This window comes from Balaenoptera borealis (assembly GCF_965194805.1).
Source record: "Balaenoptera borealis genome assembly, chromosome: 1".
In the NCBI taxonomy this organism is placed as follows: Eukaryota; Metazoa; Chordata; class Mammalia; order Artiodactyla; family Balaenopteridae; genus Balaenoptera; species Balaenoptera borealis.
Window position 1 is genome coordinate 77,767,885 of NC_138860.1, and position 23,259 is coordinate 77,791,143.

The 23,259-nt window shown below is 39.3% G+C and overlaps 1 protein-coding gene across 2 annotated transcripts in view; it reads left to right on the forward strand.

Annotated features, from left to right (window-relative positions):
- Positions 1-14: 14 nt before the first annotated feature.
- COPA (COPI coat complex subunit alpha) overlaps positions 15-23,259 on the forward strand; it is a 51,206-nt gene continuing 27,961 nt past the window's right edge. For both annotated transcript variants that reach the window (XM_082405112.1, XM_082405113.1), the window contains exons 1-10: positions 15-170; positions 3,226-3,339; positions 3,528-3,601; positions 7,155-7,235; positions 9,281-9,357; positions 10,083-10,192; positions 15,425-15,534; positions 16,922-17,021; positions 17,958-18,093; positions 18,758-18,840. In XM_082405112.1, the coding sequence (XP_082261238.1) occupies positions 131-170; positions 3,226-3,339; positions 3,528-3,601; positions 7,155-7,235; positions 9,281-9,357; positions 10,083-10,192; positions 15,425-15,534; positions 16,922-17,021; positions 17,958-18,093; positions 18,758-18,840 (925 nt within the window). In that variant the 5' untranslated portion in view covers positions 15-130. The remainder of the gene's footprint in view (positions 171-3,225; positions 3,340-3,527; positions 3,602-7,154; positions 7,236-9,280; positions 9,358-10,082; positions 10,193-15,424; positions 15,535-16,921; positions 17,022-17,957; positions 18,094-18,757; positions 18,841-23,259) is intronic.

Consider the following 23,259-nt stretch of genomic DNA (forward strand, 5'->3'; position numbering starts at 1 on the left):
TGGGGCCGGAAGTTCGTGTCTGGGGAACTTCCGGGAGTCGCGGCTGAGGGACGCTGACGTGGAGTCAACCAAAGGACGGCAGGGAGTGTCAGGGGCTCGGATTAACAGGTCGAAGCCGGAGATCTGAAGGATGCTAACCAAATTCGAGACCAAGAGTGCGCGGGTCAAAGGTAATGGAGATTAAAAGGGGGAGAACGGAGGCTGGATGACAGGGGCGGCGCTGTCACCGGGGAAGAGAGAGAAGGTAGACTTAACGGGCTGAATTGGGCCCACCGTGCGAACCAGAGGAAGATGGGACCGAGGGAGGTTAGGCCTGGCGGGCGGTTCACCTGCAGTCCTGTCTCCTTTGGCGTGCCCTCGGGATTTGATTTTCCTATAGTGGTTAACGAACCGCAGGAGGTTCCTTAGCTTCGTTCCTCCTCCCCTCCTCTCCTGGGGCCTGTGCTGCGACTTTTATTCTGCTCCCAAGGCCCTGTGACCTGTTGGTTTTTTTGATGACTGTGTTGTGGAGAGTGGCCCTGGGGATCGAGTCTCGACCTCTGCTATTCGTGTCCAACTCTAGGTTTTTCGGAGACGAGCACTGGCTACCTCTCTTCAGGAGGCCTTGGGCTGCACCATATCAACATCCAGTGCCTCCATTGGACTCTATTGCCTGCCTGGAAACAGGACATTGTTAAGTCTTAGTTTGCACAGGCTGCCGGATAAAATAGAGGATGCCTAATTGGATTTGAATTGCAGGTAAAAAGCGAATAACTTTTTAGTATTGTTCACTTTTTATCTGAAATTCAAATTTAACTGGGCATCTTTATTTTTATTTCCTGAATATGACAACTCTAAAACTTGTGCATCAGTGGATGGAGGTGGAGGACAAACAACTGAAATTGCAATAGTAGTCTCTTAGAATGTTAGAATGAGAAAGGCAGAGACTTGGGGAAAAGATTTGTATCTTGAATATTTAGTAACATAAAATAAAAAAAATTTTTAAATGTAGCATAGCAAAGTGGTTAGAAATTTGCTGTTTGGAGTCAGGTGGGCTTGCTTTGGAATCCTGAAACATTCGGTAACGAACTGCACGACCTTGGGCAACTTAACATTTCTAAATCTATTTCCTCATCTGTAATATGTGAATAATTAACATTCTTTTATAGATAAAATTAAAATGAGAAACTATATGAAAGGTGACTGGCGTAGACTCGATAGCTCAGAAACTGGATGCCATTATTAATGTAAGAATAGATTCTGAGCAAATTCTAAGTCTCTTGGGAATCTTGGTTATGAAGAAGAGTACCATTAAGAATTCCTGGATGGCTGAAATGGGTCTTTATAATCCTGGAGTTTTCTCTTCTGCTCCTGATTTCTTATTGGGCAGTAGGGAAGGAAAGTGTTGGGGGGGAAGGATATCAAAATATTTGAGAGTAAATATCCATTAATGAGTGTTCCTGTATATAACGGGGGCGGGGGCGGGGGAAATGAACAACCTAATGGAAAGTTTAGAAGAAGAAATAAAAGTGTTCAATAAATAAATGAAAATACTCTTTATCTCACTAATAATGAAAAAAGTGGTCTTAGATTAGTAAACCAAGCAAAACAACAAAGAGCTGATAACATCCCATGTTTACCAATGTGTGCAAAATGGGTACCTTCAGAAATTTGGTAAGACTGTATGTTGATAAAGTCTTTTTGCAATCAGATAGTATCTACCAAAATGTTAAATGCACATACCTTATTCCTGAACAATCTCATTTCCAGTCTTTAGCCTAAATCAGTAATAATGCAAATAGGCTAGATTATGTGTGGAAGCATCTTCATTAGGTCCTATTTTCTGGTAGATAAAAGTTAGGAGAAAAAACTTAAATGCCCATTAGTAGAATAATTTTAAAATGTGGTGCATTTATACCTTGCAGTTGTTAAAAAGAATGAGTCTACATTTATATGTACTTAAATGTAATGAGATCCATTATATATAGTTAAGTGAGGAAGAAGTTTGCAGAACATTATAATGTTGTCTCCATTTTCATAAAATGATATGGATTGCATTAAAAACCTGAAAGACTACAGTCCAAACTGTTAGCAGTTGTTACTTCTGTGGACTTCCATTTCCAGTCATGATGAAATAAGAGAGACCAGGTTTATCTTCCCACCTTAAATACCTGCGTAACTGAACAAAACGTGTGAAACAAAGGTTTTCGGACATTGGACAACAGGCAGTGCGAGAGTGATTCTTGAGAGAAGGGAAATAAACAAGATGAGTCCTATGATTGTTTTAGCTTACTACCTGGAGAGAGTTTCCAGGCTGCAGTACAGGGAGGGGGGAAGAGCCCCGTGGTCTCACTGAGGAGACAGAGTTTAGAGTTCAGGGAAGTCAAGACAGCTAGAAGTTGCTGGGCAAAATACCAGAGAAGAGGGAGCTGCACAGAGAACCCTAGAGTTCTGCAGGGGATCCTGTCAGGCCTTTGAGTACTAATCTGCACATGCATGTGAGGACATGACCCAAAGCCTGGGAAAGAACCACTAGAGAGGAGAAGGCAGAACAATCCCATATTGAGCTCACATACTGGCCAATGTAGACCTCCTGGTACTATAGGGCATGATATAGAGATTTCAAATGGGTATTGTTTTAATAGTGGTGCCAAATTAGACCTAAGCTAAAGGCTGCTCTGGACCCATCCTAACAAAACTTAAAGAGCAAGCCTCAAAAGGATCAACTAATTCCAAGTAACTGCATCCTAAACTAAAGCCCAACAGTATCTAAAGAAATATAACAGTAAGCTGTGACAAAGTGAGGGAGTGGCATGGACTTATATACACTACCAAACGTAAAATAGATAGCTAGTGGGAAGCAACCGCATAGCACAGGGAGATCAGCTCTGTGCTTTGTGACCACCTAGAGGGGTGGGATAGGGAGGGTGGGGAGGGAGGGAGATGCAAGAGGGAAGAGATATGGGAACATATGTATATGTATAACTGATTCACTTTGTTATAAAGCAGAAACTAACACACCATTGTAAAGCAATTATACTCCAATAAAGATGTTAAAAAAAAAAAGAAATATAACAAAAAATCCAGCACGTAATACCATAAAATTCACAATGTGTGGCATCCAATCAATGAATGTATGAACCTAGGATCAACCTAGCTGTCCTGTTTTCTTATCAGAGTTGGCAGGAGGTGACATCGTGGGGCTTATTTAGCTCATTGGATCATTGTCTGATTTTTTTTCCTCAGGACTCAGTTTTCACCCCAAAAGACCCTGGATCCTGACCAGTTTACACAATGGGGTCATTCAGTTATGGGACTATCGGATGTGTACCCTCATTGACAAGTTTGATGAACATGATGGTAAGATAACAGTTTCTAGGAGGAAGCTAAAAGAGATATAAATATTTATTGTCTTCTGGAGTAGTTTCAACTTTCTTTAGGATTATAGAGCATGGGAGGGATAGAACTGGAAAATTCTGAATAAGAATCACCTTAGAGACTAGGAAGCATAACTCTCTTTAATGTGTATTGCCTGCCTTCTTCCCCAGGTCCAGTGCGAGGCATTGACTTCCATAAGCAGCAGCCACTGTTTGTCTCTGGAGGAGATGACTATAAGATTAAGGTATAGAGGGTCTGTCATGACTGGGAGTAAAAGACAGGCAATGTGAAGTTTGGGAATTACGGAAGGGACTGAAAACCCAGACATCTCATGCATACAGAGCTCAGGCTTTTGACATTATCCAGAGCACTTATCCAGCAGACACTTATTGAATGCTTACTGTGTAGCAGGCACTGTTTTATATTTTTGGAATTCAAAAATAAATAAGAAATGGTTTCTGCTCTCAAGGAGCTTTTATTCTAATGGAGGAGTTAAATATATACCCAAATAATAGCATGTACAGTTTAGTAAGTAATACAATAGAGAGATAACCAAAGTGAAATAGGGAAGGACAATCTAGGTACAAAGACAAAAAAGTATGACATAGCTGGATACATTTGAGAAACTATAATTAGTTTTGTGTGGATAAAATCTGGACAAAAGGTGAGAGAAGGAGCAGAAGATGAGAAGGGCCAGATTATGGAGTACCTCCTTGTAGTGCTCAGAAGTTTGGATGTTATCATACAAATAACAATGAGTCATTAAAGGCGTTTAAGTAGAGGAGTGACATCAGATTCCCATTTTTTTGAAAAGGTTACTTGAGTGGCAGTATAGAGAAAAGATTGGATGAATTGGGCAAGACTGGAGGCAGATACTAGTTAGGAGACTTTTATAAAAGTCCATGTGGGAAATGAACAGAGCATGAGCTTAGGCAGTAACATTAAAGATGGGGAGGAGATGGGGGACTTCCCTGGTGGCACAGTGGTTAAAACTCCGCGTTCCCAATGCAGGGGGCCTGGGTTCCATCTCTGGTCAGGGAAGTAGATCGCACATGCATGCCACAACTAAGGAGCCCGTGTGCTACAACTAAGGAGCCGGTTAGCCGCAACTAGGGAGCCTGTGAGCTGCACCTAAGGAGCCCATGAGCTGCAACTATAAGGAGCCTGCTGGTCGCAACTAAGGAGCCCACGTCCTGCAACTAAGACATGGCACAACCAAATAAATAAATAAATAAATAAATAAATAAATAGGACTTCCCTGGTGGTGCAATGGTTAAGAATCCTCCTGCCAATGCAGGGGACACGGGTTCTATCCCTGGTCTGGGAAGATCCCACATGCTGCGGAGCAGCTAAGCCCGTGTGCCACAACTACTGAGCCTGCGCTCTAGAGCCCACGAGCCACAACTACTAAGCCCACGCGCATAGAGCCTGTGCTCCACAACAAGAGAAGCCACTGCAATGAGAAGCCCACGCACCGCAACAAAGAGTAGCCCCCACTCACCGCAACTAGAGAAAGCCCACGCGCAGCAACGAAGACCCAACGCAGCCATAAATAAATAAATGAATAAACAAACAGATAAATGGGAGAGGAGATGGATGTATCTAAGTAAACCAGAAAAATTTACTTCATGAAAAGAAATAGTCTTCAGAAGCTACCTCAGGAAGTTATAAATTATACAGTAGAGCTTAGGTAACAGGTGTGAAAAGTGACAGCTGCCTGTAGGGAAAAGAGGCATTAGAATTATAGGAAGGACAGTTCTTTCTGGTTTCTAGGTTTTAGGCACTGATCCTGGGGGCAGTTAGTGGAAGCTCAAATCACCTGATAGGCCTCAAAAGCTCCTAAGGATATCACTTCCTTGTAATATTTCTAGTAAAGTGATGACCATTAAGTATTAAGAATGGTTAACTTGGGTTCCTTATGATCTGTTTTAAGAAAAAGACTGAGTGACCTTGAAGAAAAAAATTTTTTTCCCCAAATCATTAAATTTTTGAAAAGGAGTTATCTTTCATTTGTACGAAATATCCAGATCAGTAGAGCAAATCAGTAGAGACAGAAAGTTGATTAATGGTTGTCTGGAGTTTGGTGGGGGGTTGGGAGAAAATGAGGAGTACTAATGGGTATAGTCTTCTTTTGGGGGTGATGAAATGTTCTAAAATTGATTGTGCTGATGGTTGAACAACTATGAATGTATTAAAAAAATACTGAATTCTATACTTTAAATGGGTGAATTAGATGGGATTTGAATTATATCTTAAAGCTGTTATTAAATAAAGGAATTAGCTAGCTGTTGGGTGTGTACTGCTATTATGCTGTGGTTTAAATTTATATTTCTCTAATGAAAGTGGGATTATCTCGAAAAGTCATGTTTATGGACCATCATATTGTTTGCTATACCCAGATAAATGTAGTATTAGTATAATCCTGACTTACAAAGAGTAAGACAGGAATCACAGATGGCCATGGTCTAAAAACCCTATAGGTCTTTCAGAATTCACAGTGCTGGAATTTGATAGAGGACTATAAAGGAGTCAAGACAATTTGAAGCTAGAAATGTGAAAGTTTAAAATGCTGACCTCTATAAGAGGAAAAAAAGCTAGTTACAGAATAGTATTTATGGTATGATCTAATTTTTGTGTGAAACTCAAACTCCACTGTGTACATGTATATTTATTTATAGATGACTCAACAGATGAAGGTGAAGGTATTGGAATATTTTCACTTTTCGTGTTATTTACCTTTTCTCATTTCTGCTGCACATACCTTTTGAGCATGTACTAAGTGTTAGCTGCTATGTTAGGTGCTAGGGGTATAGTGTTGAGCATGATGGACAAGGATCCCACCTTTAGGGAGCTTACATTCTTTTTTGGACAATCAGACTTAAGGGTTATTCAAATTTGTTACAGGAAATGGGATTACCTTTTGTGATTTATGAAAGAAAATTTAACAGTTTTTAAGTAAAAATAGGAAAGAATAGTAACAACCTGGCCTAGATAGATTATAAACAAGCGTTAAATGTTATAGCAGAAAAAAAAGGCATCTGACCTCTTATTTTTACATTTTTGGGAGTTTTTCTGGATGGGAAGTGTGAGCTGTCATACACTTATGGTCCTGGTTTCAGCATCTTCCTCAGTTGTGTCCATTGATGCCTGATACTTTGGTAGTTGGCTTAACTTCTTATCTGAATATGATGTTTTTCTGCTTAGCTCAGCCTAACTGAGCAATGCAGTATTTTCCATAGTGATGAGCTAAAATATGTTTGCATGATAGATGAGTACAGCCCATGAATGTATGGGCATCATTTGCCATCAAATTAGGAGTCTAACAAAAGATGATGCTATATATCATACCATTCTTTCCTTTGCAGTCATATCCATCCTACTTTTTTTTATCATGAGCTAAGGTGATAGGTAAGCACTAAGTAAGGGATCTGTATTCAAGCTAAGAACACAATAATGCAGTAGAAAGAAGAATTTCAAGTTGAGTCTTAGATAAGCATTTTGTCTTATGTTATCAAATACAGATGGTTTCTTCCCAGAAAAAAAGGAAAACCTTTCCATAATTTTATCTTTAGGTTTCCCTAGCCTTGCCCTTTTTCCCTCCCTACACTTTGTTTAGCTGACTTATATTTTCATTCATGGTCTTTTCTCCTCCAACCTTAAACAAGATTCCCTATCAAGACTCTTACCTATTTAAAAATGCCAAAATATAAATCCAAACTTGTTTATTGAGAAACCTGGGGCTTATAGAGGTGCAAGACCTTACGTCCTATTCCTTAGTTGAATTTTTCTCTTTGCAGGTTTGGAATTACAAGCTTCGGCGCTGTCTCTTCACATTGCTTGGGCACTTAGACTACATCCGCACTACGTTTTTTCATCATGTAAGTAGCCATTGTGGCTCTTGTTTTAGAGCATTCTTCAGTTTCCCTGTAGGAATCTTCTACTTGCTCCTCAAGAATCCGTGCTTTGATAACAGAATTATGTTATTGGTTCTCTTAGGATCTGTGAGGTGTTGACCTTTCTGCTTTGTTTCCTTCTGCAAGAGGAAGCACTCAGAGTTATATTTGAATTTAATTTAATTGGATTCAGTGGGCTTTATGAGGAAGGCATTGATTCTCTGTAGGGAAAAGCAGAGATTTGATTTTAGGTTTGCTGAGCTACCACACAAAAGTTTGCAGGCTAATCACATGTAGAGTATTATTAAATAGTGTGTCTAGAAGAAGGTCAAGGTAAGATGCCATTTTGATGAGCTAACAAATGTTTTGAAACATTAACAATCATGTGCTTTTATCCTAGGATTTTAGGGTCTGGTAGAGGCTATTCCTTTAGCCAAGCTTACTACCTTTCTCGATTTGTTAGGTATCACAGTAGACAGATACTGAGTTACAGATTAGAGACGCCCAACCTCTTAATCTAGTCCCAACCTGACTGGATTTCTCTGTAATTATATGCTATTAGAATTAACTTCTACTATTCCTTGACTCTGAGTAAACTAAGTCTCTTGAATTAAGTAAGAAAGAATATAATGAAATAAACAATAAATTCCTGGCTAATAATACTTTATCCTTTTTTAAAATTAAAAAAATTTTAGGATAGAATAGGAGACGACGAATGCTAAAATTATAGCTGAAACATTTGAAAATGAGGGCCATTCAATAAGATAATTTACTCAGAAGGAACTAATTGTCATTGCCATTCAGGACTTGCTGAAGGCTCTTGCCTAGAACAAGTTGCCGTTCAGCTGGAAAGTTATGAAAAGCTTATTTCCTTTTATTTTTTCAGTTTAATAAGTATATGTGTACCTTGTGCTTATTAAATTCATTGCTAAACACTGGAGATACAACTGTGACTAACAAATACTTCCTTTTCTTAAAAAGCTTGAAGACTCTAAAAGGGCTGAATTGTTTTTACACGTCACTTTCTGCTTTGTTTACTGAGACTTGGGAATTTTTTGAGACTGGATGGTCTGACAGGGAAAAGTCAGACTTTAAAACAATATTCCAGGGGCTTCCCTGGTGGTGCAGTGGTTAAGAATCCGCCTGCCAATGCAGGGGACAAGGGTTCGAGCCCTGGTCTGGGAAGATCCCACATGCCGCGGAGCAACTAAGCCCGTGTGCCACAACTACTGAGCCTGTGCTCTAGAGCCCGAGAGCCACAACTACTGAAGCCTGCGTGCCTGGAGTCCATGCTCCGCAACAAGAGAAGCCACCACAATGAGAAGCCCGCCCACCACAAGGAAGACCCAACACAGCCCAAAAAAAATTTTTTTTTTTAATTTATATTTTATTTATTTATTTTTGGCTGCGTTGGATCTTCGTTGCTGCACACAGGCTTTCTCTAGTTGCGGTGAGTGGGGGCTACTCTTCCTTGTGGTGCACATGCTTCTCATTGCGGTGGCTTCGCAGCATGTGGGATCTTCCCGGACCAGGGTTCGAACCCATGTCCCCTGCATTGGCAGGCGGATTCTTAACCACTGCGCCACCAGGGAAGTCCCAGCCAAAAATTTTTAAAAATAATAATAAATAAATAAATTTATAAAAAAACAAACAATATTCCAATCTTAGGGTTAAAGAGAAGAGATCCTTTCACAAGATCTTAATTTACAAGATTATTTATAAATATAAATCATATATACATATGCACATATGTAAAAGTAAACGTAAATATGTGTTACACTCTTTGCCTCTGAGAATCTACTATGTCTGGCTTCTACTCTTAAACCTTATAGCTGAAAGTGCCAAAGTTGGGAAAAGTTGGTAGAATGGTAAGGAGGAATAGATAACTAGCCTGATAAATCAAAATCGTTTAGAAACTAGCTGAGACGTTAGGCAACGGAATATTTCCTCCAAAGAGAGAAATGGGTTACAGGAGCCTGGAAGAACACATTTGTTTCATGTTCAAACCCTTTGTCTGGAATATTTTTCAGGAATATCCTTGGATTCTGAGTGCTTCAGATGATCAGACCATCCGAGTGTGGAACTGGCAGTCTAGGACCTGTGTCTGGTAAAGCAGGAGACAGAGAGCTGAAAAAACTTTCATTTCCTAGTATTTTCATAATCAGCTTCTCTTCAGAATAATCATCTCCCTTCACTAATGGGCTATGTCCGCTGATTAATTACTGATTATATTTGTAAGACACTCTTGTGTATAAAATGATAAATACAGAAGCAATCTCATTAGTAATATATGAACCTGGATTTACTGGTCATTTCTTACCAGGCAAAGGAGGTCATATAGCTAGGCTATAAATTTTTAGCTGGTTTTCAGTTCTGTTCCCGTGAAACCTGAGTCAAGATCTAGACTTCTGTCCTGCTTTGTATTTGGCTGTAGAGCTTTCCATAAGTATGTAAGGACTATTTAAAGTGATGGCCTTTAAGAGGGATACCCCACTAAAATCTAACATAGCTTCCAGTATGAGTTACTAAGATTTCATTTATTTTGGTATTTTACTGCATCTTTAATCTGAGAGGAAAGCTGTACAGTCTCAGTTCTCCTGAAATTAGTAATATGTAAATACTAAAACATTACAGGCAAGAAGAGAGCCACTCTTGAAACAGCTGACCTTGCATATTATTATTAGTTCAGAATTGTTAGGATGACTTGCCTTTGCCTCCAAAAAAGTATAATTGGACCTGCATCTGCTCAATATGGAACATGGTATTTAGCATGTAGGAATCTGTTGATTCCTGCCTCTAATTTGGTATTGTCTTTCTTTTTTCCTCTTGCAGTGTGTTAACGGGGCACAATCATTATGTGATGTGTGCTCAGTTCCACCCCTCAGAAGACCTGGTTGTATCAGCCAGCCTGGACCAGACTGTGCGTGTTTGGGATATTTCTGGTGAGCTGCCCAAGTTCAGGGGACAACCTAGTGGTGTCTGGCGCAAAACTGCAATTGCTTAAAATAGTGAGGGTAGTTGGCTTAGAACAGGAAAACTGAGAATATTCTGTTCTCATATAATAGTGTCTTTGATTTTGAGGGTATTAAATCTGCTTTGATGGTACTTCATGTTAGAGGTATTCTAAGAAAAGTGGCTGCTCTAGAAAATTTATTTTAATTTGAAGAAAATTTCACCTTTTAGTTAGTTCAGTTTTAGGGAGTATTTGATTAAGAATCAAGCTTTCCACTAAAATAAAAAAAAAAATCTTTGACAAAAATGAATTTTGGGAGTAGATTAGTGCAGGGAATCAGGGCTCTTGGATCCTGTGGCTTCATTCAGAAACAGGAAAATCCTGCTATTATATATCTTCTAGTGTAAGGAGCATGAGGGTTGGAGGAGGGATTTTCACGTCCAGAAAGCCTTTTAACTGACAGACTTCTAGGATGAAAAATAACTTGTAGATTTTGGATAGTTGTGATAATCCCTCCTTTCACAGTTTGTATACAGTGTCTTGATTTTGGGATAAGGATTTAAATTTTTAGTGCTTTATAGAGGAGAACTGAGAATTTAAATGCAGAGGAAGGACTGTACCTATGAGATTGACATGCTGGAAAAATGGAAGTGCTTTGTTGAGAAATGGAATAGGGAAATGAAATTCTAAATGCTATGGTTCTCTGCCCAGTTAAATTTACTTGTCACTTCCTGAATTGTTTCTAGTTGTTTGTTGCCTTAGAAATTCTTAGAGATTGGATTCTCTGAAATGTCTGTGACTAGACCACAGCACACTGTTTTCATTCTGTAAAAGGAAGGACTCCTCATAGGTCCTTGCCTAGTTCTTTGTGGTAGTAAAGAAAGCTGATAACTTTTCCCAACTCCCTTGTGGCATGGTGGGCTGGGGCAGTATGATACTTGCTGTTTTAAAAAGCAAGTTAGTCAATTTGGATTCCTGGGTGCAGCATTTGAAATGTTATAATAGCTGGTGCTTAAGATTCATGTAGTATAGAGACAAGCCAAGGGGAAGATGAGGACAGTTGGAAGTAGAACCTCTGCTGTGTTCTACATTCTACAGTAGAATCATGCTGTGTCTGCAGTTTCAAAGGTTCAGAATTAGAAGGGAGTGGTATAAACAAGATAACAAGATTGTCTTGGAGATAGGGCAATTGTCCTTTCTTCTGCTAGGGCTTTCGCCATTGCAGTTTTTCGTCAGACTGGCTAGGCTTTTTGAAGTACACCCAGATGTGACCAGCCATGCCAGCAGAAGGTGTTAGGCACAGGCACTGTGAGCCTGTGTCCTCTCCTCACTGCTAGTACCAGGGAGCTTACTCTTCACTCCCGCAGTAACCTAGCTGTGGCTTTCCATGGTTTTTCACGTGCACGCATTGAAAGCACCCTCTCTGTCTCAGGATATGGGAGCCTGATGGGGTTCGATCCCAGGTCATGCTGTTCCAGCTATCAGGGGCAATTACTTAGAATAGCCTTTCCCAACTGGGGATCTGTGAGAGAATTATGTGCTACTCAAATACTTTGAGTGACTGTTTTCTCAGTTCTTCTAAGAATGGTATACAAGTAATGCCATTCTAGATCATAGAGAAGTTAATTTGTTACATGCATAAACTGGTGCTTTGGCCACTGGGGCTTAATTCTTTCGTAGTGCATCGGGTTGGAGGGGCCTTATACTGCTCCACTCTTAAGAGTACTGTTTATGCCACCTGATTCTGGCAGAGCAGGTTCCCTGTGGCCTAGCTAAAGCAATTTGGGGCACTTAGGTGAATGGATTCTCTTTGGTCATCATGAAATGCCCAAGGCAAGAAATCCTTTTCTTCACTTTTGTAGGAAAACATATTTGCATCAGAATCAAAGGCCCTAAATCAGAGAAGAGAGGGAGAGGGTCTGACGCCATTTTGGTTTATGCTTGCTCTTGAATGTGTAAAGTGCATGAATTACTATATAATAACATTACAATTGCTATACTTAGTATATGTGATACTGAAATTTTGTACTAATGTTACTAATGTTAATTCTCTCTTTACCGTTTCTAAGTGTTTTTCTGTACTCACAACTCTCTTGATTTCCAGTAACCCCTTAACCAGAGTGGAAGGAGAGATGCTTTGGTATTTAACCAAGTGGAAGGAGCTTTTGGGTTAGACTTACGCATTCTTTCCTTTTCTGGAAGTCAGCATACTCTTTTTAGCAGAGTTATTTTGCCTGGGTTCAAATAAATCTGAATACAGGAAGAGAAATTAGCAGTCAGCTCTGTTAGGAACCAGAGTTAATATTTCCAGTGTTTCCAGGAGGGAAAAAGTTAGTTCTGAGTCAGAGAACAAAACCCCTCAAATTTAGAGGACTGGTGAAAATTCTAATCTTTCTGAGTGTCTCTCTTTGAAGGGGGACACTCTCTGAACTAAGTAAATGATAAGGAAACAGAGGTCTTTAAGGAAAACCTGTCTTCTTGATACCCCTTCTATTAGGATTAACCCACAGGGCTTAGCTTAACTTGATCTTTTTGTATTAGCCTGGCAAAAAATATTTGTTTAAAAGGGAATATATTTACCACCTAGATTTAAAAGATAGGTTACGTTTTTAGCTTGATCTTCCAAGTAAACTGACAGTGAAATTATTTTAATGTGCTTATACTTTTGCATGTCAAGCCCATGTAATTCAGTCTTAATCTTTGAAATGACTACTAAAAAAGTATTAATTTGCTGCCAAATCCTGTCCTCATCCCTCTCTTTTTACTACTTCCCCTGGTTCCCACTGGGAAGTGTGCGTCAAACTGGTCCATTCTGAGAGTGTCCTCCCCTCCCTCTGGATCTGAGTAGCTGCTGTAGAAATTTTCCATCTGTCGTTCAGTCCTAGTGAGTAGCTTGTCGAAGGCTCAAATATTTCTTCTCTAAGTATCTTTTCACTGCCTGTCACTATTCATCTGTCTGTTTTTGCTCTTCCCCTTTTCCTGGATCATTACAAGCAAGTGCAACAAAGGCTTCCATTCTGTCATACAGCTTTCCTTTTAATGTGTTTGTTGAAGCTTATTGGAGGTGAAGTTCCTCACAGCTGTCTGTCTTTGTATCTTCCTTTGAATCTGTTTCCTACGCCAGACTCATTAGAAAAAGTTGACAGATCCCATTAAAGGGATAAATGAAATAAGTGAAAGGAGGCATCCCTGTGATGATGTATTTATGAAGCCTTAGGAAAATGAATTTTTTTTAAAGCATTGGTTTTATTTCTTTCTACCTGTTGGCTAAATGCTTATCATGGACAGGGTACAAGATAATTAAAACTGTCATGTCCTTTTAGGCACTTGCTTCTCTGATGCTGATGTTTAGGTGCCATTGTACTAGAAGAGATACATTGCAATTTTAAAACAGTGAAGATAAATACAATCATTGAACTTAATATTTTGTATTTTCTTACAGGTGCCAAAATTTAGGCTTAAAACTACGTAGGTTTTATTTTAAGTGATAGCTTTTATTTCCCCCCTATTACAGATATTTGGTTTTTTTACTTTATAAGTGCCAGGTAGTTTCATCTTCCTCTCCCCCCAGCCCCCAAATACTCCAAAAGATAGGATTTTAGTCCAAATTCTATTTTCTCATCTGTAAGCTGGTATAATTATCCCTGCTTGCCCACCTCAAAGCATCATTACCTAGATCAGCTTTGAAAACCACAAAGTGCTTTTCCACCTGTAAGGTAGTAGTGTTACTGTAATTTTGGTTCTGACTATAGCACAAAATATCAAATTTTAAAGACAGGTTGTGATTGAGCCATAAATGTGGGCCCTATACAAATAAGACTCTCCTTATCATGGTGTCTTTTTTGTTTTGTTTCGTTTTGTTTCGTTTTGTTTCTTCCTATCTATCTATCTATCTATTTATTTTTGGCTGCATTGGGTCTTTGTTGCTGCACGCGGGCTTTCTCTAGTTGCGGCGAGTGGGGGCTACTCTTTGTTGCGGTGCGTGGGTTTCTCATTGCAGTGGCTTCTCTTGTTGCAGGGCACGGGCTCTAGGCGCGCAGGCTTCAGTAGTTGTGGCACATGGGCTTAGTTTCTCTACAGCATGTGGGATCCTCCTCGACCAGGGGTCAAACCTGTGTCCCCTGCATTGGCAGGCGGATTCTTTTTTTTATTTTTAATTTTCTTTTAACATCTTTATTGGAGTATAATTACTTTACAATGTTGTGTCAGTTTCTACTATATAACAAAGTGAATCTGTTATATGTATACATATAGGCAGGTGGATTCTTAACCACTGCGCCACCAGGGAAGTCCTTTTCTGTTGTTTTTGAATTATGGGCTGATTTCTCCCTATAGTCTCCAAAAGTTTTAATGGCAAGATACATATATTCAGATCTATAACCAGTCTTTTGAGCAAGTGTTTAAAGGGATATGACAGTTTTAATAATTTTTGTCCCCTGTCCAAGAGTCAAGAAGAAGATGTGAGTACACTTTTTGCACAATTTGTAGTTTTACAATATCATCCACCAAATAAGCTGTTTTATATTTGATAGTTTTAGTTTCCTTAACTCCTTTGGAACTTCCCCGTGAGTTGCCTAGAAGCTTCTAGTTTGAGAAACACTGAGCTGTGGCCTCCCCAAATGAGTTTTCTTTAAAAATTTTTTGAGATGATAGAAGAAAAGTTGCTATAGATTTCATAAAGTTGAAAGTAGAAATTGAATGTTTACCATTTGAGGCCACATTTCAAAAATATTGAAGAATGGAAATGGGTGTTATCTCAAGTAGACAGCTCTTGAGATGAGGTTTGTTGAAGAAATTAGCTATGTCAGAAGTTTGGATTGTCCTCCTCTGGGAAGAAGTCCCAGTAATGGGTCTGTTAAGGGAGCAGAAGAGAAGATAGTGAATGTACTTCACTATTTTGAACTTTTTTGTTTGTTTGTTTGTTTTGGCTGCACCGCACGGCATGTGGGGGATCTTAGTTTCCCAATCAGGGATTGAACCCACACCCCCTGCAGTGGGAGCGTGGAGTCTTAACCACTGGACCGCCAGGGAAGTCCCTCGAACAGTTTTAGAAAGAGATAGATAGGAGCTCTTGCATCTTTCTTTAGTCTCTCTAAATTTCTTTTTCCCTTCTTTTTCCTTAATGTTAGTCTATCACTGTACCTTTCTGCATTTCTGTCACTGTGCTCTTTTTGGTAACATTATGTTTACATTTTTCATCCCACTCCTTACCCCTTCAAAGGTCTAAGGAAAAAAAACTTGTCCCCTGGTGCAGTGGAGTCGGATGTGAGAGGAATAACTGGGGTTGATCTGTTTGGAACTACGGATGCAGTGGTGAAGCATGTACTGGAGGTACTTATCACTATAGCTAGTGGCTAGATGTGGGCTCTTCTCCAGGGAAACAGTGACAATATGCCGTTCATTTATTCATTCCTTCAACAAAGACTTATGCAGGGTTTACTGAGTGCCAGGCACTGTTTGAGGCACTGAAAATAGAATAGTGGGTGAACCAACAGAGAAATGAAGCTTATGTGCTACCTGAGGGAGAGTCATGTTACCTTATAAACATGAAAGCTGGCACAGGTTCCATCACCGTCCCAAAGCAGAGCCCATTGTCAAGCCTCTTGAAGGGGAAGGGGAGGATGATAAATCAGAGTTACTGAGAACCAACCATGTGTAAATAACTTGCATGCATGGTGGGAAAATAGAAAAGCATAAGGGAAACAAACTAGATGTTTTAAAAATATCTAATCCTTACCGCTATCTACTGGTAGAGATATTATTAACCTCATTTTGCAGATGAAAAAATTGAGATTTACAGAAATTAAGTGGTTTACCAAAGTCTACACATGTCTAGTAAATTGAAGAACTAGGCTTTGAACTTGGATCTATCTGACTCCAAACCGAGGTGCTTTTCACCGCAGAATGGTACCTCTCAAAAATACTGCTAATTTGAAACTACCTTATCTGTGATTCTGTTATGATACAGAGTGTAAACTTATAAATAGGGTAAAAGATATCTTAAAATCAGCAGTTCTTAAACTTTTTGGTCTGAGGACCTTTTTATACTCTTAAAACTTATTTAGGACCCCGGAGAGTTTTTGTTTATGTGCATTATATCTGTCAATTTTTATCGTATTTGAAATTAAAACCAAGAACTCTTAAAACATGGACTATATAAGGATAAAGTCTATTAGCCATCAAAGCAGTGACGTCATCACATGTCATGTAACCTCTGGAAAACTCTACAGTCATGAGAGAATAAGAGTAAAAGGGGCAAATAACATTTTAGTAGTATTATGAAGATCGTTTTTGACCCTGCAGATTTCCTGAAAGGTTCTTGGAGCTCATCTAAGAGTTTCTTGAGCACACTTTGAGAATTTCTTCATTAAGTTATAAAATTGGTCTTTATTCTTGAGATGCTAATAACTAGTTGGAGAAATAAAATATAAGTAGACAAGTAACAAAACAAGGTAGTATATCCCAAATGCAAATGAAACTGAATTTGGGAGTAGAAGAATTTGGGAATTCCCATGAGAATTGGGAATAATATTAGATAGATTGATGTAGTAATTCTCATGGTCAAATCTTAGAGCAGCAGTCCCTTGAGTCTTTTCACATGAAGAGTAAAACTCAGAGACATCGTTTATAACCACTAGCATGGTCCATTGGTTTGGTTTGAGTAACAGATATAAAGAACGACTTTTTTAGTTTAGAAGAACTACCTTTTTTTGTACAGGGTCATGATCGTGGAGTTAACTGGGCTGCCTTCCACCCCACTATGCCCCTCATTGTATCTGGGGCAGATGACCGTCAAGTGAAGATCTGGCGCATGAACGGTGAGTGAACCAGTGACAGTATCACCATACCTAAAATATTGGCTGATGGCCAACAAGGTGAAGTAGCCAGGTTTTCCAGACTTAGTGACCCATTTTCCTACCTTAGGTTGTTAGGCTAATCCTGGGAGCATGACAATTGCCTTATTCCCTTTTTTTCCTTTGATGGCATCCTGATTTTGAGGAGTATGAACATAATTAAAAATAAGAATTCATTTATTCAACAAATACTTATTGAGTACCTACTTTGTACTAACCATTGTTCAGGGTTCTGAAGATAACAGTGGTGACTGAACCAGATTACATTCCTGCCATATGAAGATTCCATTTACTCTATAGTGGCAGCTAGTGACAGAGCAGGGTAAGGAGATAAAGAATGACAGAGAAGAGGTGTTATAATTGATAGGGGGGTGAGAATGAAATAACAAATATGTAAAGATTCAGAGTCTTGGGCTTCCCTGGTGGCGCAGTGGTTGAGAATCTGCCTGCCAATGCAGGGGACACGGGTTCGAGCCCTGGTCTGGGAAGATCCCACATGCCGCGGAGCGGCTGGGCCCGTGAGCCACAATTACTGAGCCTGCGCGTCTGGAGCCTGTGCTCCGCAACGAGAGGCCGCGATAGTGAGAGGCCCGTGCACCGCGATGAAGAGTGGCCCCCGCTTGCCACAACTAGAGAAAGCCCTCGCACAGAAACGAAGACCCAACACAGCCATAAATAAATAAATGAATGAATGAATGAATGAATGAATAAATAAATAATAAAAATTAAAAAAAAAAAGATTCAGAGTCTTAAATGAAGAAAATTGCCCTATTAGAAAGGAGTTGGTAACTTTACATTTTGTAGTAGTACCTAGCATTTGGTTAGTGGATGTCATAATTTGAAATCCCAAACTTAAAGTAGTAGGGAGTTGTGGTGACCTAATTCTTTTTTGTTCTTCAGAATCAAAGGCATGGGAAGTTGATACCTGCCGGGGCCATTACAACAATGTATCTTGTGCTGTCTTCCACCCTCGCCAAGAGTTGATCCTCAGCAATTCTGAAGACAAGAGTATCCGAGTCTGGGACATGTCTAAGCGGTAAGGGGGTTACAATGGTGTGTGACCAAACCCAGGGGAAAGCCCCTTTCTCTCTCTTACTCTCTCTCTTTTTAAAAATTAGATTAGAACACTTTTTGTTTCTCATCATCCTCAGCATGTAGAAAAATCAAATTATATATTATGAAAATGTGAAGGGACCTAGTGTTAGCCAACATTTACAAATCTTCCATGAAATAGAAATTTCTTTGTATGTTCTTTTTCTCCTCTAAATTTAAGCAGGTTCTTCTGTAGCTATAGAAATAAGAAATATTAAATGAAAACAGTACAGTAGAAAATTATGATGAGTGGGGGAAGTTGTAATATCAAAATAGTAGAGTCAGTTTGAAGTCCTCTTTTTTTTTTTTTTGGTCATGCTGCACGTGGCATGTGGGATCTTAATTCCCAGACCAGGAATCGAACCCAAATCCCCTGCACTGGAAGTTTGGAATCTTAACCACTGGACCACCAGGGAAGTCCCTGAAGTCCTCTTTCTGTTCCTTGGTAGAATTTATCATGACTGTCTTTATTTAGAATATGCAGTTCACTGTCCTTGATTTAGCTTTTTAATCAGTGTGCTGGCCTACCACTTAATGCTCTTGTATGTGATAGGCTGAAGTTTCCTTGGAAATTAATATTTTTCTTTGTGTACCTTTTACTTTCCTAGGACTGGGGTTCAGACCTTCCGCAGGGACCATGATCGTTTCTGGGTCCTAGCTGCCCACCCTAACCTTAACCTCTTTGCAGCAGGTAAAGGCCATTTCTTCTCTTTTTTCCTTTGGTTCAAAGTTTATAAGACTTGAGAGTGATTCTCCATTAGCTTTGTCTCCAGCAAGTATATAGTAGGATGACAAGGAAAAATAGAAGTCTGAGAGCCACCTAGTTGAAGCTTTTCTCCTTTTTAACTCCCTTACCTTCTTGGTATAGTGTTCTTTATCCACCAAAATTCATTTAATAATAAAGCCCAATCTCTCCCTTTTTTTTTTTTTTTCTTTTGTCCATGCCACACGGCTTGTGGGATCTTTGTTCCCTAACCAGGGATTGAACCTGGGCCCTTGTCGGTGAGAGAACTGAGTCCTAACCACTGGACCTCCAGGAAATTCCCCTAAAGCCCATTCTCTTTGATTAGTTCCTAGGAGACTTAGAGGCTAATGCTGGACACTTGAGGTTCCTAGACTGAGGAGCTAGAAGCTGAGTTTTTTTTTTTTTTTTTTTAAAGATTTTTTTTTTTTAATTATTAATTATTTATTTATTTATTTATTTTTGGCTGTGTTGGGTCTTCGTTTCTGTGCGTGGGCTTTCTCAAGTTGTGGCAAGTGGGGGCCACTCTTCATCGCGGTGCGCGGGCCTCTCACTGTCGTGGCCTCTCTTGTTGAGGAGCACAAGCTCCAGACGCGCGGGCTCAGTAGTTGTGGCTCACGGGCCTAGTTGCTCCGTGGCATGTGGGATCTTCCCAGACCAGGGCTCGAACCCGTGTCCCCTGCATTGGCAGGCAGATTCTCAACCACTGCGCCACCAGGGAAGCCCAAGAGGCTGAGTTTTATTCATTCATTTAGCAAATACATACTGAGTATCAACCCTAGTCTGGGTGCTGGTATTCTAGCAGTGCATAAAACAATGTCTCTTACTTTATAGAACTTTTTTTGAGTTATAATTAACTTAAAATATTTTATTAGTTTCACAACATAGTGATTTGATTTTTTTTTTTCTTTTATAAATTTATTTACTTATTTATATTTGGCTGCGTTGGGTCTTCACTGCTGCGTGCGGGTTTTCTCTAGTTGTGGCGAGCGGGGGCTACTCTTGGTTGTGGTGCGCAGGCTTCTCATTGCCGTGGCTTCCCTTGTTGTGGAGCACAGGCTCCAGGAGCGCAGGCTTCAGTAGTTGTGGCACACGGGCTCAGTAGTTGAGCTTGCAGGCTCTAGAGCGCAGGCTCAGTAGCTGTGGCACACGGGCTTAGTTGCTCCGCGGCATGTGGGATCTTCCCGGACCAGGGCTAAAACCTGTGTCCCCTGCATTGGCAGGCGGATTCTTAACCACTGTGCCACCAGGGAAGTGCCGATTTTTTTTTTTTTAATTTTAATTTTATTTTTTTGTCTTTGGCTGTGTTGGGTCTTCGTTGCTGCACGCGGGCTTTCTCTAGTTGCCACAAGCGGGGCCTGGTCTTCATTGTGATGTGTGGGCTTCTCGTTGCAGTGGCTTCTCTTGTTGCGGAGCACGGGCTGTAGGTGCATGGGCTTCAGTAGTTGTGGCTCATGGACTCTAGAGCGCAGGCTCAGTAGTTGGGACGCACGGGCTTAGTTCCTCCACGGTATGTGGGATCTTCCCGGACCAGGGCTCGAACCAATGTGTCCCCTGCATTGGTAGGCAGATTCTTAGCCACTGCGCCACCAGGGAAGCCCGATTTGATATTTTTATACATAATGAAATGATCACTACAATAAGACCAGTTACTGTCTGTCACCATACAATGTTCTTACAATATTATTGACTATATTCCCTATGTGTACATTACATCTTCATGACTTATTTATTTTATACCTATTTTATACCTGGAAGTTTGTACCTCTTAATCCCATTCACCTATTTCATCTGCCCCCCTACCTCTCCCTTCTGGCAACCACCGTTTGTTCTCTGTATCAAAAAGTCTGTTTCTATTTTGTTTTGTTTGTACATTTGTTTTTTAAATTCCACATATAAGTGAAATCATACAGTATTTATTTTTCTCTGACTTATTTTGCTTAGCATAAATAATACCCTCCATGTCCATCCATGCTGTTGCAAATGCAAGATTTCATTCTTTCTTATGGCTGAGTAATATTTCATTGTATATGTATACAACATCTTCTCTATCCATTCATCTATTGATGGACACTTAGGTTACTTCCATATCTTGGCTGTTGTAAATAGTGCTTCAATGAACATTGGGGTACATATATCTTTTTGAATTAGTGTTTTTGTTTTCTTTTGATAAATACCCAGGAGTGGGATTGCTGGATCATATATGGTAGTTCTATTTTTAATTTTTTTGAAGAACCTCCATATTGTTTTCCATAGTGGCTGCAACAATTTAAATTCCCACTAACGGTGCACAAGGGTTCGCTTTTCTCCAAAGCCATGTCAACACTTGTTTCTTGTCTTTTTGATAATAGCCATTCTGTTAGATGTGAGGTGGTATCTCATGGTTTTGATTTGCATTACTCTGATGATTAGTGACGAGAACCTTTTCATGTGCCTGTTGGCTATCTATATGTCTTCTTTGGAAAAATATCTTTTTGGGTATTCTGCTTATTTTTAAGTTGGCTTATTTGATTTTTGATATTGAGTTGTATGAGTTCTTTATGATTTTTTTTTTTTGGCCACACCACATGGCATGCGGGATCTTAGTTCCCCGACCAGGGATCGAACCTGGGCCCCCTGCAGTGGAAGTGTGGCGTGTTAACCACTGGACCACCAGAGAAGTCCCAGTTGTATGAGTTCTTCAGATTTTGGATATCAACCCCTTATTGGATATATTGTTTGCAAATATCTTCTCTCATTCAGTAGGTTGCCTTTTTGTTTTGTTGGTGGTATCCTTTGCTGTACAAAAGCTTTTTAGTTTGATGTAGTCCCATGTGTTTATTGTTGTTTCCCTTGCCTGAGGAGACATACCCAAAAAAATATTGCTAAGACTGATGTCAAAGAGGTTACTGCCTACACTTTCTTCTAGGAGTTTTATGGTTTTAGGTCTTACATTTAAGTCTTTAATCCATTTTGCATTTATTTTTGTACATGGTTTAAGAAAGTGGTTCAGTTTGATTCTTTTATATGTAGCTATCCAGTTTTCCCAACACCATTTATTGAAGAGACTGCCTTTTCCCTATTGTATATTTTTGCCTCTTTTGTCATAGATTAATTGACCATGTGAGCATGAATTTATTTCTGGGCTCTCTATTCTGTTCCATTGATCTATGTGTCTGTTTTTGTGCAGTATCATACTGTTTTGATTACTATAGATTTCTAATATAGTTTCCAGTCTGGGAGCATGATACCTCCAGTTTTGTTCTTCTTTCTAAAGATTGCCATGGTGATTTGGCAACTTTTGTGGTTCCATACAAATCTTAGGAGTATTTGTCTAGTTCTATGAAAAATACCATTGGTATTTTGATAGGGATTGCACTGAATCTGTAGGTTCCTTTGGGTAATATGGACATTTTAAAAATATTGATTCTTCCAGTCCATGAGCATGGTATATCTTTCCATTTATTTGTGTTGTCTTCAATTTCTTTCATCAATATCTTATAGTTTTCAGAATACAGGTCTTTTACCTCCTTGGTTAAATTTATTCCTAGGTTTTTTATTCTTTTTTGATGCAATTGTAAATGGGATTGTTTTCTTCATTTCTCTTTCTGATATTGCAACAGATTTCTGTATATTAATTTTGTTTCCTCCAATTTTACTGAATTAATTTATTAGTTCTAATAGTTTTTTTGTGGAATCTTTTGGGCTTTCTATATATAGTATCTTGTCATCTGTAAATAGTGACAGTTTTATTTCTTCTTTTGCAATTTAGATGCCTTTTCTTTTTCTTACCTAATTGCTGTGGCTAGGACTTCCAATACTATGTTGAATAGGAGTGACGAGAGTGGGTATCCTTTTCTTGTTCCTGATCCTAGTGGAAGAGCTTTCAGCTTTTCACCATTGAGTATGATGTTAGCTGTGTGTTTGTCATGTATGGCCTTTATTGTGTTGAGGTATTTTCCCTCCATACCCACTCTGCTGAGAGTTTTTATCATAAATGGCTGTTAAATTTTGTCAAATGCTTTTTCTACATCTATCGATATGATCATATGATTTTTACCCTTCATTTTGTTAATGTGGTGTATCACATTGATTTATGGATGTTAAACCATCCTTGCATCCCTGGAATGAATTGTGCTTGATCATGGTGTATTATCCTTTTAATGTATCATTGTATTTGGTTTGCTAGTATTTTGTTAAGGATTTTTGCACCTATGCTCATCAGGGATATTGGCCTATAATTTTTGGTTTCTTATGGTCTTTGCCTGGTTTTGGTATCAAGGTAGTGCTCTCCTCATTAAATGAGTTTGGAAGTGTTTTTTCCTCTTCAATTTTTGGAATAATTTGAAAAGGATAGATATTAACTCTTCTTTAAATGTTGGTAGAATT